The sequence below is a fragment of the Juglans regia genome, chromosome 8 (genome assembly GCF_001411555.2).
Source record: "Juglans regia cultivar Chandler chromosome 8, Walnut 2.0, whole genome shotgun sequence".
NCBI lineage: Eukaryota > Viridiplantae > Streptophyta > Magnoliopsida > Fagales > Juglandaceae > Juglans > Juglans regia.
The window spans coordinates 18,677,032-18,692,161 of NC_049908.1; the positions used below are offsets into that span (position 1 = coordinate 18,677,032).

General features: G+C 37.6%; 1 protein-coding gene across 1 annotated transcript; it reads left to right on the forward strand.

The window, feature by feature from the left end:
- The first annotated feature begins 2,021 nt into the window (after positions 1–2,021).
- LOC108997870 (uncharacterized monothiol glutaredoxin ycf64-like) lies at positions 2,022–13,339 on the forward strand. Its single transcript, XM_018974258.2, has 3 exons — positions 2,022–2,319; positions 3,852–4,121; positions 13,089–13,339. Exons 1-3 carry the CDS (start codon positions 2,115–2,117, stop codon positions 13,142–13,144), a joined length of 531 nt encoding a protein of 176 aa, XP_018829803.1. The 5' UTR covers positions 2,022–2,114; the 3' UTR covers positions 13,145–13,339.
- Positions 13,340–15,130: the final 1,791 nt, after the last annotated feature.

Consider the following 15,130-nt stretch of genomic DNA (forward strand, 5'->3'; position numbering starts at 1 on the left):
ATTACTATGAATACAAGCCAAACAACAAAAACAACTATCTCCTAATGGTTACCTTATAAAACAGCATCGGTTAGAATAAAATATCTGGGCTTACCAACCTCGTTCAACAGAAGCAAAAAAGAAAATTACAGTGAAATGCTGACCAAATTTGGAAAAAAATTGAAAGGTTGGAAATCAAAGCTACTGGCCCAAGTAAGTAGAACTATGCTAATCAAATCTGTAGTAAGCACGATACCAACATATCATATGAGCTCTTTTCAACTGCCAAAATCAATCTGCAGATCACTTGATACAGCTTTCAAAAACTTTTGGTGGAGATTCTCAAAAGACAAAATTTATCATATGATATTAAAGTCCTGGAAGTCTATATGTTTACCAAAAAAAGAAGGTAGCCTGGGTATCAGATTAATGGAAAAGATGAATCAAGCAATGCTAGCAAAAACAAGATGGGAATTAGGTGGACCTACAAATGGTTTGTGGCATTCAATCCTTACTACTAAATACCTAAAGAACACAACTTTCTGGGAGGCAACACAGAAGACAATTGATTCATGCATGTGGAAGGGAATACTCAAAACAAAAGATTTGCTCAACAAAGGTCGTTGCTTTCAAATCTACAGTGGATAATCTATAAACATCTGGTCAGATCCATGGGTTCCTTCACTAAATAACTTCAAACCATAGCAAATACAAGATATGGCCCTAGCTCACCCAACTCTTTCAGTTTCGGATCTCAATATCAGTAATCCTAGGAATTGAGATGTTCCAAAAATGCGAAATCTCTTTGATTAAAAAAGTATATCAGAAATACAAAAAATCCCTCTCTCAATAAGATCACTTGAGCAAGACAAAGTTGTTTGGGCATTAAGTCATAATGGGCAATACTCTCTTAAAACAGCTTATCAGGCAACATTGGAATCCCAAGTCTTAGATCAACATGGCTTCTCAATGTCACTCTTCAAGCCAATGTGGAGCCTTAAAATTCATGATCGCCATAAATTATTGATTTGAAAACTATTTTGGAATATTCTTTCTACTAAATCAAGAATTGATGATTTCATTCCGCTTCAAGATTTAGAAGAATGTTCACTCTGCAACCAAGAGAAAGAGACCGTAAAGCATCTTTTTATAGAATGTCCTGTCATCAGAATTTTGTGGCAACAGAGCAGTTGGCCACTAAATCTAGCAAGATTACCTATTGATTCTATATCAGACTGGATCAAAATGATCATCTATCCAGAAAAAGAATTGGGACTTCGAACAGAAGAAAGACATCACTTCCAGTTATCTGCGGTTGTAATGCTAGATTTTATTTGAAAAACGAGAAATGACATTGTCCACAATCACACCTCCTTGTCACTTAAAGAGGCAAATGTCCAGCCGAAACACATCTATGAAGATTATAAAGAAGCTTGGAAAGAAGGACAGAGTCAACATAGCTAAGAAGAAAAATGGAAACCTCATCCTCCCAAGTTATCAAAGCTTCTCTTTTGATGCAGCAGTACGTGATCAATTCTCAGCAGTCTCAGTAATACAAAGAAACCACAGTGGAGACATTCTAGGGATAAAAACGGAAGAGGTACAAATCACAATCCCTCTAATGACAAAAGCCTTAGCAGCGCTGTTAGCATCCAATATGGCTTCCAACCAGAATCTAGCAATAATAGAAGGAGATGCTCAGTCAGTATTTACATCTATTGAGAATTCAGATTCCACTTCATTCTGGAACATCTCAACTATTATTGGGGACATTCTTCTTAGCTCCCAGCATCATCAAGATTGGAAATTTACTAAAATACATCTATCTCAAAATCGATATGCGCACTCAATGGCACAGTGGGCATCTACCAATCATGTTTTTGGAAGCCTACCCTTAAATAATATTCCTAGTTACTTCTTATATACTATAGTAGAAATTATCCACCTTACACTTTTGTACCTTTATATATATATATATATAATATGAAGAAAAACAAAAATTTGCGTGGCTCTACTTATAAAATTAAAAATAAAAATAAAATAAAAAATCAGTTTGTGGCTATTTTCTCTCTCCTCTCATTTCTCTTCTTCTCTGTCTCTGGTCTTGAGCGAAGCGTGCAGTGAGTGGAACAACGATGTCTAGTGTGCGGGCCTTTGAGTCGAGAATAATTCCATCAACCTTCTCCACCTCTGGAGTGGGCAAAACAGTCACTTCTCATGCTCTCGTCCACTACCCTAAGCGTCCCCTCTGCACACTCCCTCTCACATCCACTGCTCTTGCAAATAACGCCCCCTACGGATGCAGGTCCAGAAGAATCGCCTCCCTTCGTTGTTTCTCAGGTACTCCACCCTTTTTCTTTCTTTTCTCAGCTATTTTAAGATTAGGGTCTCTGGGAATTCATAGCTGAATGAGAGATTTAGACGATAATAGAAGACTTTGATTTCTGCCTCCTAAAATTTTAAGCGCGAGACATCAAATAAAAAAAAAAAAAGCCACTGAGAGTCTAATCGGTGCGCGCATGTGATTGTGTCATGGGCCGCTTCTGTAAATGTTTTTGGTAGCTTTTCATTAAGTACTATCCCTATTTCTGTACTGGAAATTGACAGGGGGTAATACCGCCTTCCCGCAACCTAAGATGTATTTAAAGCTTTATGATTGCATATCTGTCTAATTTCTCTTCATGGTTGTCTTTGAATTCGGATTGCAGTATATGTTGACTTATTACTTTGAGGGTGTGAAAAGAGCCTAGTGGTGTTACTCAAGCTATCATGCGCCTACATTAGGATTCGCTTCACTGGAAAAAAAAAAAAGCCTTTTTCGTCCCTTCATCTTTGTGAGGCTATGCTTTAGTTTGGTGTTATTTTTTAAAACGTGTATTCCACCTTGTAATTTTGATTTGAACACGCAGACGCGCATTAGTGATTTCTTTTATGTTTCAAATGGAGAGTCTTACCTTGTTCCAATGATTTAAAATCTAATTCATGCCTCTTTTTGTACATCCAGTATACTTGGGTGGTGCCATCTCTCTTTTTCTTCATAAATCTTTGTTATTTATGAATTACAAGATAAATATATAAATAAATAAAAACCCTGGAATCTAGTGTCAGTGTGCATGGAATGACAATGATCTCTGTAAACATTTACTAATTTAGGTGTTCTTCTTATATACTTCATGTGTTCTTGCGCTATGTGCCTTTTTAGTAATATATCCAATTACTTTTTAATCCATTCTGTTTTACCTATCAAAAAATAAAATATCCGATTACATATAAAAAAGATATTTACTAATGAGGTAACAAGACTTCATAAAATGGAGTGGAGAGTGCGATCTTGCAGCTCACCAATCAAAAGAAAGAAAAAGAAAAAGAGTGGAAGAAAGGACAATACACATGACAACTTATACAGTTGTTCCATTGGTTACCATGAAGAGCAATATTGGTCTTCCAAGTGGGCATCATCTTTGAAAGTAATCCTTCCCCTTTGGGTTCACTGGCATCCCCACTGTGTACAAACTCTGGATTGATTTTTTTTTTTTATAAGTAAATGATTTTATTGATGATAATAGGCATAGCCCAAGTACACAAGATGGTACTTGAAGAGACACATCTTGACTTCAATAAAACAATATCGGCATATTCTTTGTTACTTGAAGAGAAAAATCTTGACATGTTCCCTTTATTGCATTCCTAAAACTTGTATTATGATACGAAAGATCCTGAAAATATGTTACTCGTTTTAAAATCCTTCCTCTTTATTTTCAAGGAAAATTTGTATATGTGAAATTTATTCTCTATTGCAGCCCTTTTAACATTTTTCTTTGGAAATACTTTGCTGATAAGCCCCACCTCTCAATTTTTGTATGCGTTTGCAGCGTTAACTCCTGAGCTGAAGACGACATTGGATAAAGTTGTTACTTCGCACAAAGTGGTTCTCTTTATGAAGGGAACAAAGGAGTTTCCACAGTGTGGATTTTCAAACACCGTGGTGCAAATATTGAACTCTCTCAATGTACCTTTTGAAACATTCAATATTCTAGAAAATGAATTGCTACGTCAAGGATTGAAGGAGTATTCCAGCTGGCCTACCTTTCCTCAACTTTACATTGAAGGAGAGTTTTTTGGTGGCTGTGACATCACTGTTGGTTAGTTTTATCTAGCTGTTCAAGTACTTAATATGTTTGAGATTTGTTACAATAAATTTTCTTTAGCCTTGCAAGCATAATTTGCTATAATACTGGAGGCATTAGAACACAATTGTTGAAGATTACACGAAAAGAAAAAAGTTATTCATTGACTTTTTAGCATTCCTTGACATGGCATAAATGATTGACAGATAAGTGGAAATAACACATAGTCTTCCAATCATTTGATGTCACCACCGATTACTATAAAAACCACCAAACCAAACCAAACATAAATCAATTATCCACAACAGACATCATAGACAACCCCAACACCTCCACAAATTAGTGTATATCACTGATGCCAACCATCACACTCCCCAACCCCTAAATCAGTTATTTAGGAAGGTAAAAACTCAGGAGAAGGTAGGAACCTAACCCTAAAAAATATTGTTTTAATACCATGTTAATTATGGTTTGCTCATAAAGAGAGGCGAGTTATATATTCTACCTCCCACGGTTCAATTATAGTATAGAAAAAACTTACAAGCTTGACTACCATACCCCTTATGGTGTACTTTATTCAGGAAAGCCCTTTCACCCGGGCATTTTCAGGATGCCCCTAATAACCAACGAATGGCAAGTGCTTTTCCTTGTGCGGGTCCTATTTCAATGGGAATTTGATGAGTCAATCCGCCTACACATCTTGCTTTTACTGCTATGTCAGGAGTTACTCCACGTATTGCTTGACATAAAACAGATAGTGGATTCATTTCTGTCTTTTGTTGAATCTTTTTCATAGCTCAATAGATAATTTGATAAGCCAATGATTTTTTCCCGTGTTTCAGAAGTTTACTATAATAATATTGTCAATAACATTAGATTTGTTTAGCTAACCTAGATAATCCATAGTCTTGTGACGAAACACACAAAACAGTCAAGATTTTAAAACATGTTGCTTGTCTAGAGGTAGGGAACATGGAAATGATTAAAAGTCATTGATGAAAGCTGGAGGAGGCTTGGAAGCTTCCACATGTGCATGGTGTAGGTCTTGTGTTGGGGCCAAAGAGCCATCTTTTCCATCACCTTGCTGCTATGGCGTCAATATCCACCTTCCTAATACTGGATGTTCTCAATCATCTTGTAAAAAGCAAGAATTTACTTAGAGAGTGGAAGGCGGATATTGATTGTTTACAAGAGATGATGTTGACGAATGAGTCTCAGGCTGTTGTTAGAAGTTTGTGGAGTTGTCAACACCTGGATTTGTGTTCAGTCGGTTCAAATGTGGCTTCAGATGGGATTTTTCTTATGTGTGATAGGAGGGTGGTGGAAAATGTTGACGCATGTGGGGAGAATTCTCTGTTGCCTGCACTTTCAAGAATGTCGATGACAGTTTTAAGTGGGCTGTTTTGGGGGTTTATGGCTCTAATGATGATGCTACTAGAATATTCTTTTTGGGTGAATTGGCGGGCGTAGAGTTGGTGCAACCTCCCAGGCTGTATGGGGTGTATTTTAATACTACTACTAGTGAGAGATCTACAAAGACACTCTATTCTTGTGCTATGTTTGAATTCTCTAAGTTCATTTTTGAACAAGGCCTTCGGTATTCCTCTTGTAGGGGGAAAGTTTATATGGTCTAATAATCGTCTTCTCTGACCTGGTTTAGAATAAATAGATTTCTCATGTCTCCTGATGGAGGAAGCCCAATTCCCAGAATTGTCCTAGTTGCAGCTTCCTTGACTTCTCTCCAATCGCTTTCCATTGATGCATGTTTGTGGTAATGCGGTGCGTAGTATACAATCCTTTGCGTTTAAGAATACGTGGTTGAAGACGGGGTTTTGTGGATAGAGTGAAAACTGAAACAGTGGTGGGCTTCCTATAATTTCAAGGTTCTCTTAATTATCTTGGGTGGCAAATTGAAAGCCTTGAAGCTCAATTTGAAGAAATGGAATGTGGTGGTGGTTGGCCATGCTGGGGAGGGAAGCAACAATTTTTTAAGAAACTCAATATGCTGGATAATCTTGTAAAGGAATGCACTTCATATGAGCCTGAGTTAATAATGGTGGACATTTCCAGTGAGCTGGAAAGGCTAATTCTCATGGAGAAAACACGAAGGTGATGGAAATTGTGAACCCTTTGGCTCAAGTACGGCGATAAGAATACAAAATTCTTTCATCGGATGGCCCATTCAAAGCACAGGCACAGCATGATCAACTGTCTAGTGTTTGGTGGAGCAGTTTCTTTAGACAACCACCGAAATTAGGCAGTATTTAGCACTTGACCCAATGATTTTCTTGAAGGCCCAAGTTGTACAGTCTTAGCTTTGATTCTATTGATAGAGAGGATGTGGTGTGGTTGGAAAGAGATTTTGAGAAGAGTGAGGTTTTCAAGGTGGTGAAGGTGCTTAATGGTGTGATATGGCCTCGAGCCCGGATGGATTGTCATCAGCCTTTTTTCAGACTTATTAGGAGATTCTCAAATTGGAATTGATGAATGTGTTATATGAGTTCTATGCTCATGGCAAGTTCAAAAAGAGTCTTAACGCTACCTTTATCGCCCTGATCCCAAGATAGCAAGGGTGATGTAGATTAAGGACTTACATCCTGTTAGCTTGGTAGGTAGTGTTTATAAAATCATCTCTAAAAGTTCTTGTGAATCGGATGAAGCTAGTGGTGCGAAGATTATTTCTAACTTTCTCAATGCATCAAGGGGGACCAAAATTTAGACTAAGTGCTTATCCCCAACGAGTGCCTCAATTGCAAGATTAAATTAGTGATTATGGGTGTTTGTCTACAATTTGGACTCGTATTTACTCGGGAGATGCAGCTTCGGGGAGAGATTGAGTGCATGGATTGTAAACTTTATTTTTGCAGTGCAGTTTTCAATTTTGATAAACAGTAACCCACTGGTTTCCTTGACAGCTCTCGGGAATTGCAGTTGGGAGATCCTTTATCCCCTTCAATCTTTGAAGTGGTAATAGCACAATGTTGTTAACTGCTATGAAAAAGGGGCTTTTATCATGTTTCTCAATGGGGACCTGAATATTGAATAACTTATCTTGTCTCATCTCTTGTTTGCCGATGATACTTTGATATTTTTTTAATGCTGTCCAGCAACATATCCATCATTTGCATAGTTTATTCCTTTGATTTGAATCTATTTATGGTCTAAAAATCAATTTGGGCAAGTATGAATTAGTACTGGTTGGTGCAACAGACGACATAGTGGTTTATCTCTCATTTAAGGCAAAATTGATTTTGGATGGAGTTTTAACGAGGTGGAAGCGACTATACTTATCTAAAGGTGGGAGGCTTACTTTGAACATAAGTACACTCTAATCTTGCAACTAGGCTCTTATCTCTTTTTCCCCTCCCTGTTAGTGTAGCTCAGCATCTTGAAAAGCTTCAAAGAGAGTACTTCTGTGGGAAATAATTGGCGAGGAGATCAAGTTCCACCTAGTCAAGTGGTCAAATGTCTGCACCCCGATTCTTTCAAGCAGTTTGGAGATTAAAGATTTTCTTTTATCCAATAAAGCTTTGCTGGGGAAATGGTTATGGCATTGTTGTACAGAAAGGGAGGTTCTGTGGTGCTTGTTTCCTCATATATGAGGACGTGATGGGTCTAAAATCAGTTTTTTTTTTTTTTTTTCCTTTTATGAGTAGCATTCATTATCGATGCCGGCACCGCAAAGGTCTGAAATCAGATTTTTGCATGTTGTGTGGCGTGTGGACCATCCTTGGAAGACTATGTTCCTGAAACTGTTCCATCTATCCCAATGCTAGGAGGCTTAAGTTGCAGAACACAATCAAATTTCCAATAATATGCTCCACAGGAATGTTAACTACATAGATCAGCCCATGATGGGTAGATAGAGTTGATAAATTTGTTTCTAGCAAGTTTTACTCCTTTAGGCGGCAGAGGTGGTGTTGAGGATCAAACATGTTGGATCTGATCCAAAAGGCAGATCGTTGAGGTTAAATCTTTCTTCCATGAGCTCATTCCTTTAGTTGGCTCTCCATTTCCGTGGAAATGTATTTGGATGGTTTTTTTTTTTTTTTTTTTTGTGGTGGCTGCCTTCGGAAGATTCTCACAATGGACAATTTCAGAAAGCACATTTTAATAACAGATTGATGCTCTATATGCAAGCAGAAAGGGGAAAGCATGATGAGCTTTGTTACATTGTGAGCTGGCTATTGAATTATGGGGCACCAATGTTCAGCACCTTCGAGATTGAGTGGGTCATGCCTCAGTGAGAGCTGAAGTTGTTGGTATGCTAGTGAAGTCCTTATTGAGATTTAGGAAGCTGTTGCACATTAGTGCTTTAGTGCTTTAGTTTTCTTGCTCGAAGTCATAGAAATTTAGAAGTTTTGAACATGGTCCCCTTGTGCTTAACGTGGAGCATTTGGTGAGAATGCCAAATCTGAACTTTTGAAAACCTTGAGAGGACAACGACAGAACTAAAAGCCATTGTTCAGCATTGTCTATGTTCTAGATGTCAGAGTTTTTCTCTTTCTCTTCTTCATGATAGTTGGGTGTATCCATTGGTATACTTCTTGTGTACTAGGGTTGGGCCCCTCATTGCATTCAATAAAATTTTATTATTTATAAAGAAATTAAAAAAAATCAGCAAATGCTACATGAGAAAGAGAGGTTGGGGGTGGGGAGTAACTAGCCATTCAAGAATGCATGCAGGTAATGCAAATACCGAGAATTTATGGCAGTTCCTTCCTATAGTCTTTGCGATTTAACATAATTCAGTATGGGATAAGTCTTATTGGGGGTAGAATAAGTGTGACGCCCCCAACCTCCACTTGGGATGGAACGGAGACTTGGAGTGTTGGAACATGCAACACAACGTTACATACCCTTCGTTCATGACAGTTAATATGCAATGCATCCTAGTATGCAACTAGTAGTATGCAATAATCGCAACGAAAATAAAGGTGATAAAAATAATTGATGTCAGAATGAACTAAACATCCCAATCATTTATAAATCATAAATAGGTACTTCCTCACTTAAGAGGTGCAGTTGAGTTCAACATAACTTGGGAGATGGAATCTCCATAAAATAGAATCTACATAATCATACTAACTCTCGCATCCGCTCTATAGTATATAGAGCCATTGCTACAAAAGTTAAAATCAAGTCCAACCTCCTCTCCAGATCAGGCACTTCCTCAACCATCTGAAGCCAACAGTTCATCTTGTTCGTCGAATTTTGGTCTTGACACAACTTCTACCATTCCTGGGGAATGGTAGTGGGTCCACATGGGTGAGTTATTGACTCATTTTAGTTTTTTTATGTTTTAAACCATCTTAGGTCAGAATATTTATGAAGGTAGAGTTGCAGGACGAGACTTAGTCTTGGGAGGCGTGACAGTGGCCTAGATCATGTGCATAGATTTTAAGTTATGATTTTTATGGCATAGATTTTGAGAAATTTTAATAAATGCTTCTGCGCACTCATTTATGATTTCAGTATTTTAATACAAAACGACTGTAGTAAATATAAGGAATCTTTGTACTTGGCGCTTCCTTTAGAATAAAAAAAACAAATATATTTTTAAGTCAGGTTCAGTAGTAGCAAAAGTGGAGGGAGGGACAGATTGAAAGGGAGGGGTTCTAATCTTTTCTCATGAAGCCTAAGATTCTATTCTCGCTTGGAATGTTAGGGGGCTCAACGATTTAAACAAGCGTCTTCACATCAAATCCTTGTTACGAAGTTGGAAGGTTGATATTGTTTGTCTTCAAGAAACGATGTTACGCTTTGTTGATAGATGTTTGATTCGTAGTCTATGGTGGTGTTCTTTTGTGGGTTGGACTTATTTGGCATCTATGGGAGCCTCTGGAGGTGTTCTTCTGATGTGGGACACAAGGTTGGTGGCGTCGATGGAGGACTGTATTGGGAACTTTTCTATAGCTTGTTCTTTTAAAAATGTGGAGGATGGGTGGGAGTGGGCCTTTGCGGGTGTCTATGGTTCAAATTCAGATAGGGAAATGACTTTTTTGTGGGAGGAATTAGCGAACTTGTATTCTCTTTGGGATGTGCCGTGGTGTATGAGCAAAGACTTCAATATTACTCGGTTTCCAAGAACGTTCTGGTGAACCTAGTTTTTCCTCGCAATGGAGGAGTTTTCTGAATTTATTTTTGATTTGGATCTCTTGGGCCTTCCACTTGTGGGGGGTGTATCCACTTGGTCTAACCGTCGAGGTTGGTTGAGATTAGATCGCTTTCTTGTTTCTCCTTCTTGGGAAGTACATTATTCTGAGTTGTGTCAAAATAGATTGCCTCATGTGTGCTCGGATCATTTCCCTATTTTGCTAGACAGTGGTGGTATTCATGGGGAGATTGACGAAGTTTCAGCCTTTTACAATTTTTTATACTCTTTGAGGCTTGGTGGTAATGATGAGGACAGGATGTTGTGGAAGTCTAAGGTGGGTAAAACGTTCTCTATTCATTCGTACTGTGAGCACTCTCATTGGATTAGCTAAAAGCTAAATCCATTGAAGATTTAGCTATTAATCTATAAAATGTGATCACATTGGAATAGCTAAATTGCAAATAATTAGAATTTAGCTACAGTCACTTCTAAAATTATTTCCAAATTTGAAAGGAACTATTCATTCATCAAATACATTTTATATTAATTATTTCTCTCTCCCTTTTATATCAATTATTTCTCTCTTCCTTTTAAATGACAATTGAAAAAATATAATTAGAATATGATTACTAATTAATATATAATATTATGAATGGTAAAATATGATAAAATAAAATAAATTCATAATTAAAAAATTTAAAATATTTTTGAAATTATTAATTACTCATTACTATATAATGAATAAATGGATAATTCAATGTGGAGATTTGATGTGAATAGCCAAAATTAAATTCATCTTATATTATTTTATTGTCATATAAAGAAAAAATGGCTATTCTAATGTAGAAACTTATGTAAATGGAATAGATAAAAGTTAAATTCATCTTACATTTATAAAAAATGTACTTTAATTTTAACTAATCCAATGAGAGTGTTCTAAGCTATTGACTTCTTAGAATAGTCCTCATTTTCCTTGGAAGTGTATTTGGAGGTCTCACGTGCCTTGCAAAGTTGTTTTCTTCACTTGGACTGCCTCTATTGGGACAATCTTGATATTAGATAATGTCAAGATTGGTGCTACATATATAAAAATAATGGGGAAATCATGGATCATCTACTCTTGCATTGTGAGATGGCAAGGGCTTTATGGGATGTGATGTCATTTTTTGTAGAACCAACTTAGCTTGGGTAATGCCTTTGAGAGTGGTAGATCTTCTAGCATGATGGAAAGGGTTTCATCACCTCATGAGTGCAAACAATCATTTGGAGTTACACCCGTTGGTGAAAAGCCAGTGATTTAACCAGTTCCATGTAGGGAAACTTCCGAGGGTGTGGTGCACGGGACCGGAAAAAATGTTTCATGGTTGCACTCAAGTGGATGTGGCTTGGAAGATGGTCCCTTTGTGTCTCATGTGGTGCATTTGGATGGAAAGGAATGAGCAGTGTTTTAACGACAAGGAGTGTACTTTGGAGCAACTTTGGAATTTCTTTGTGCACTCTTTGCTATTTTGGTTTTCTGCTTTAGTGACTAATGGATCTTCCGTTCATGATTTTTTAATGTCACTTTTCGTTTCCTAGAATTTACTTCGATGTTTTCTTTTGTATATTTCCTGTGTAGATGGACTTCTCCTATACATTTGTTTCTAATAAAACTTTTTCCTTAGCATCCATAAAAGGGCCTAGACTTTATCCATAAGGTTATATAGGGGTGCTACCAGCACCATACGGTGTGGGGTAGCCCCCCTCCCCAACCCCCGGCCCATGTATAGTGCGGGGTAGCCCCCCTCGCTGCCTCCTGCTCCCGCATCCCAGGGGCAGGGTACCCAGCTCCGATGCCAGGAGGCGGACTCTCAATCCGCCTCGCCCCCAGCCCACTTCAATAATGGATTACAGTCCACTAGGCTCAAAAATTATTTTTGGGTCCAAAATTGATCAAAAACATATTTTTTTTTACCTAAATTGTAAATTTAAATTTGTAAATATAACTATAATTTAAAAATTATGTAGTTTTTAAATTTGCTAGTGCATACTTTGTGTAAGTTGAAGTGTAGTAATTCTACCAAGGCAATACAAGAGTCTCATATTGATTAAGTGTGAAACTTGTATTGTGAAGACAATCTATAAAAAGGCAATACAAGAGTCCCACCCCTAAGGTTATATCTATAGGTAGCTGCGGTTTGTACAAACCTCGGGGTACCTAGCCTTGTCATCACTAGCTGTCACCTTCATAAGTAATTTGTTTGGTCCCAGCACTGTGCAATGTGTAATTCATTATTTTACTCATTATTATACTTGGACAACATTTTGTATTCGCACACTCAATTTATTAATATGTGCACGTGTATGTAGTATACGTGTATGTAGTATACATACGATAGTATTAAGAATGAGATTAAAACTGCCGATACAACCACATGCTATGCATCATACCTTGTGTGCGTGTGGAATTGACTATGATTGTGTGCTCCCTCCCTCTTTAGTTTTATTGGTTTACTTCTATAGTAATCTTGGACATTTGATGGGTTAAGGAATCTCATTCTAAGGATAACGAGGTGAAAGCAGCGTACGAGTTAAAAGCTATTTTTTAAGAGAAATGCCGCCTTCATCATATGTTTTATTGTCTCAAGTCACACTCGCTATGTGGTCTATTTTAAATGGTTGACACATATAACCACTTAAAATGTGCCACATCAACAAGCGATAAAGGATAACAAGACTTAGGATGAAGAGTACTGTTAAATATTGCCCAATAAATTAAATGCAAAATTTAGAAGCTAGCTATGATCTAGTCAGATGATATATCTTATAATAACAAGGAAGTATGCATGTTTGCTGCTTTCTTCGCATCTGTGAATTTCTTTTAAAAATACATCTTTTGGCTGCAGACGCATACAAGAACGGGGAATTGCAGGAAGTACTCGAGAAGGCGATGTGTTCTTGAATCGTTTTCAGTTCAGGACTCTTCAGCAGCACCCTTTACTTGCGTGATCTGATTTAGAAAACTATCATAATTCATAACTTATCATTCTCTGATACGGAAAAAAAAAAAAAAATGTACATTGTACCATTTTAAATACACAGTAGTAGTGTACTGCTGAATTTGTGAAATGATTGAGACTGATGTCACCTTTTATTACTTGCATTGTTTTAATACCCTGTAAGCCAATGTAAGTCCATAGAACTCCACGACTTCAGGTTATGAAATGTCTATTGATTTTCAAAAAATAAAAGGAGGCACAGAGAGAGAATGTTTTGTTGGAAAATCGTATGGAAAGTCCAGATTGAGAAGGGAAATTCAGGTCAAGGATCTCAAAATTACAATGATCAAGACGTTAATGAAAAGAGGGATGAAGCAAAAACACTCATTAGGTCACTTCATATGTCATATAAAATATGCCTACGTCCACGCCTATCTAACAAGAGTAATGCTACATACAGTCGTGGAATGCGCAAACGCCGTGCAGTCGCTTTGAAAAAGAGTGGGGTCCACTATTAAAAAATTAATTTCTTTTCAGGTGGGTCCCTTATTTATTCACTTTTTTCAAAGCGACTGCACGGCGACTGCACGCTCACGACTGCAAGTATCATTTCTCATCTAACAATGCCTGATCTTAGTATCTAACAATCAAATGAGCATAAATTTCCTGAATTTTGGCATCCGCAATTTGCTTTAAATCCTTTACTGCAATTTGCTGAATCGAGTCAAAGATCCTATGATATGAACCCGTGGGAATGAATTCCTTTGAACCCACAATCAATTTGAAAACTCCCCAAGAAAGCCAAAAATCAAGTCAATGATGGAGAATCTAGACCCGATGAGAACCCGTTTCAAGAACCTAGATTATATTAAAATCTAGACCCGTTGAAGAACCCGTCTCAAGAACCCAGATTACAAGGGAGGAACGCCACAAAGGTTGTGATTTACTTTTGATAAGTTCAAGAGTTCAATCAAGAACAAGAGGAGAAAACTCAACTCACAAATAAAATTCAATATTGTCTAACTCTCAAATGAGGCTACAAAGAGTTTTTAAAGCCAAACCTAATCAAAACCCTAGCCAAAATAATGCCCATTTTACCCAAAATTACCCTTGATGAACAGTACCGGCTACAGTACGCGCGGCTACAGTAACCCCAACAGTAAATTGATGAAACCCTAGTTCCTAAAATGTAATTTTCCAAATAAGCCCTTGGCCAAAATACAAGGCCTTCCCAAAAACATAGTTCAAAAGATATAAGACATGTGAGCCAAGCATCTTCAAGCCCACTTATTCTAAACTAATAAAATAAATCATTTAACCAAATTGGAAGCCTCCAATAACAATAGGCCGTATCTTTAAGTCATGTCTTCCACAGCTTGAATAAAGTGGATCAAAACTGGTTCTTCTTCTTTCAGACCCATCTTCAGTGTTGGGCTCTTGCTGGCTTCATCCCAGGTGGATTGCACCAATCCTTGCATTGCTTCCTTGATCTTCTTGGCCCTTGATCTTGTAATTGGCCCATCTGGAACTTGCAAAGGATCTTTAAGAGTAGGCCCACCTTGGTTCCTATCATTCCCCCTCTCCTCAAAAGGATTCGACCTCGAATCTTCACCTACATCAAAAGGAGAAAGATCAGAAACATTGAAAGTTGCAGAAACTTTATACTCACCTGGAAGATCTACTTTATATGCATTGTCATTAATTTTCTCAAGAATTTGGTAAGGTCCATCTCCTCGAGGATGCAACTTAGTCCTTCTATGGGCTGGGAATCTTTCTTTGCGCATGTGAACCCAAACCCAATCTCCTGGTTCAAAGATGACACGCCTTCGTCCTTTATTGGCTTGGGAAGCAACCCTTTCATTCTTTTGGGCAATTTGAAGCCGTACCCTCTGATGAAGTGACTTCACCAACTCCGCCTTCTTTTGTCCATCCAAACTACTCCTGTCATC

Bases quoted from the DNA above. Each gene is read 5' to 3' on its own strand.
- LOC108997870 (XM_018974258.2), top strand. From the start codon at position 2,115: ATGTCTAGTGTGCGGGCCTTTGAGTCGAGAATAATTCCATCAACCTTC. The intron at 2,320-3,851 runs GTACTCCACCCT...ATGCGTTTGCAG, and splicing joins CTCCCTTCGTTGTTTCTCAG to CGTTAACTCCTGAGCTGAAG. The intron at 4,122-13,088 runs GTTAGTTTTATC...TTTTGGCTGCAG, and splicing joins TGGCTGTGACATCACTGTTG to ACGCATACAAGAACGGGGAA.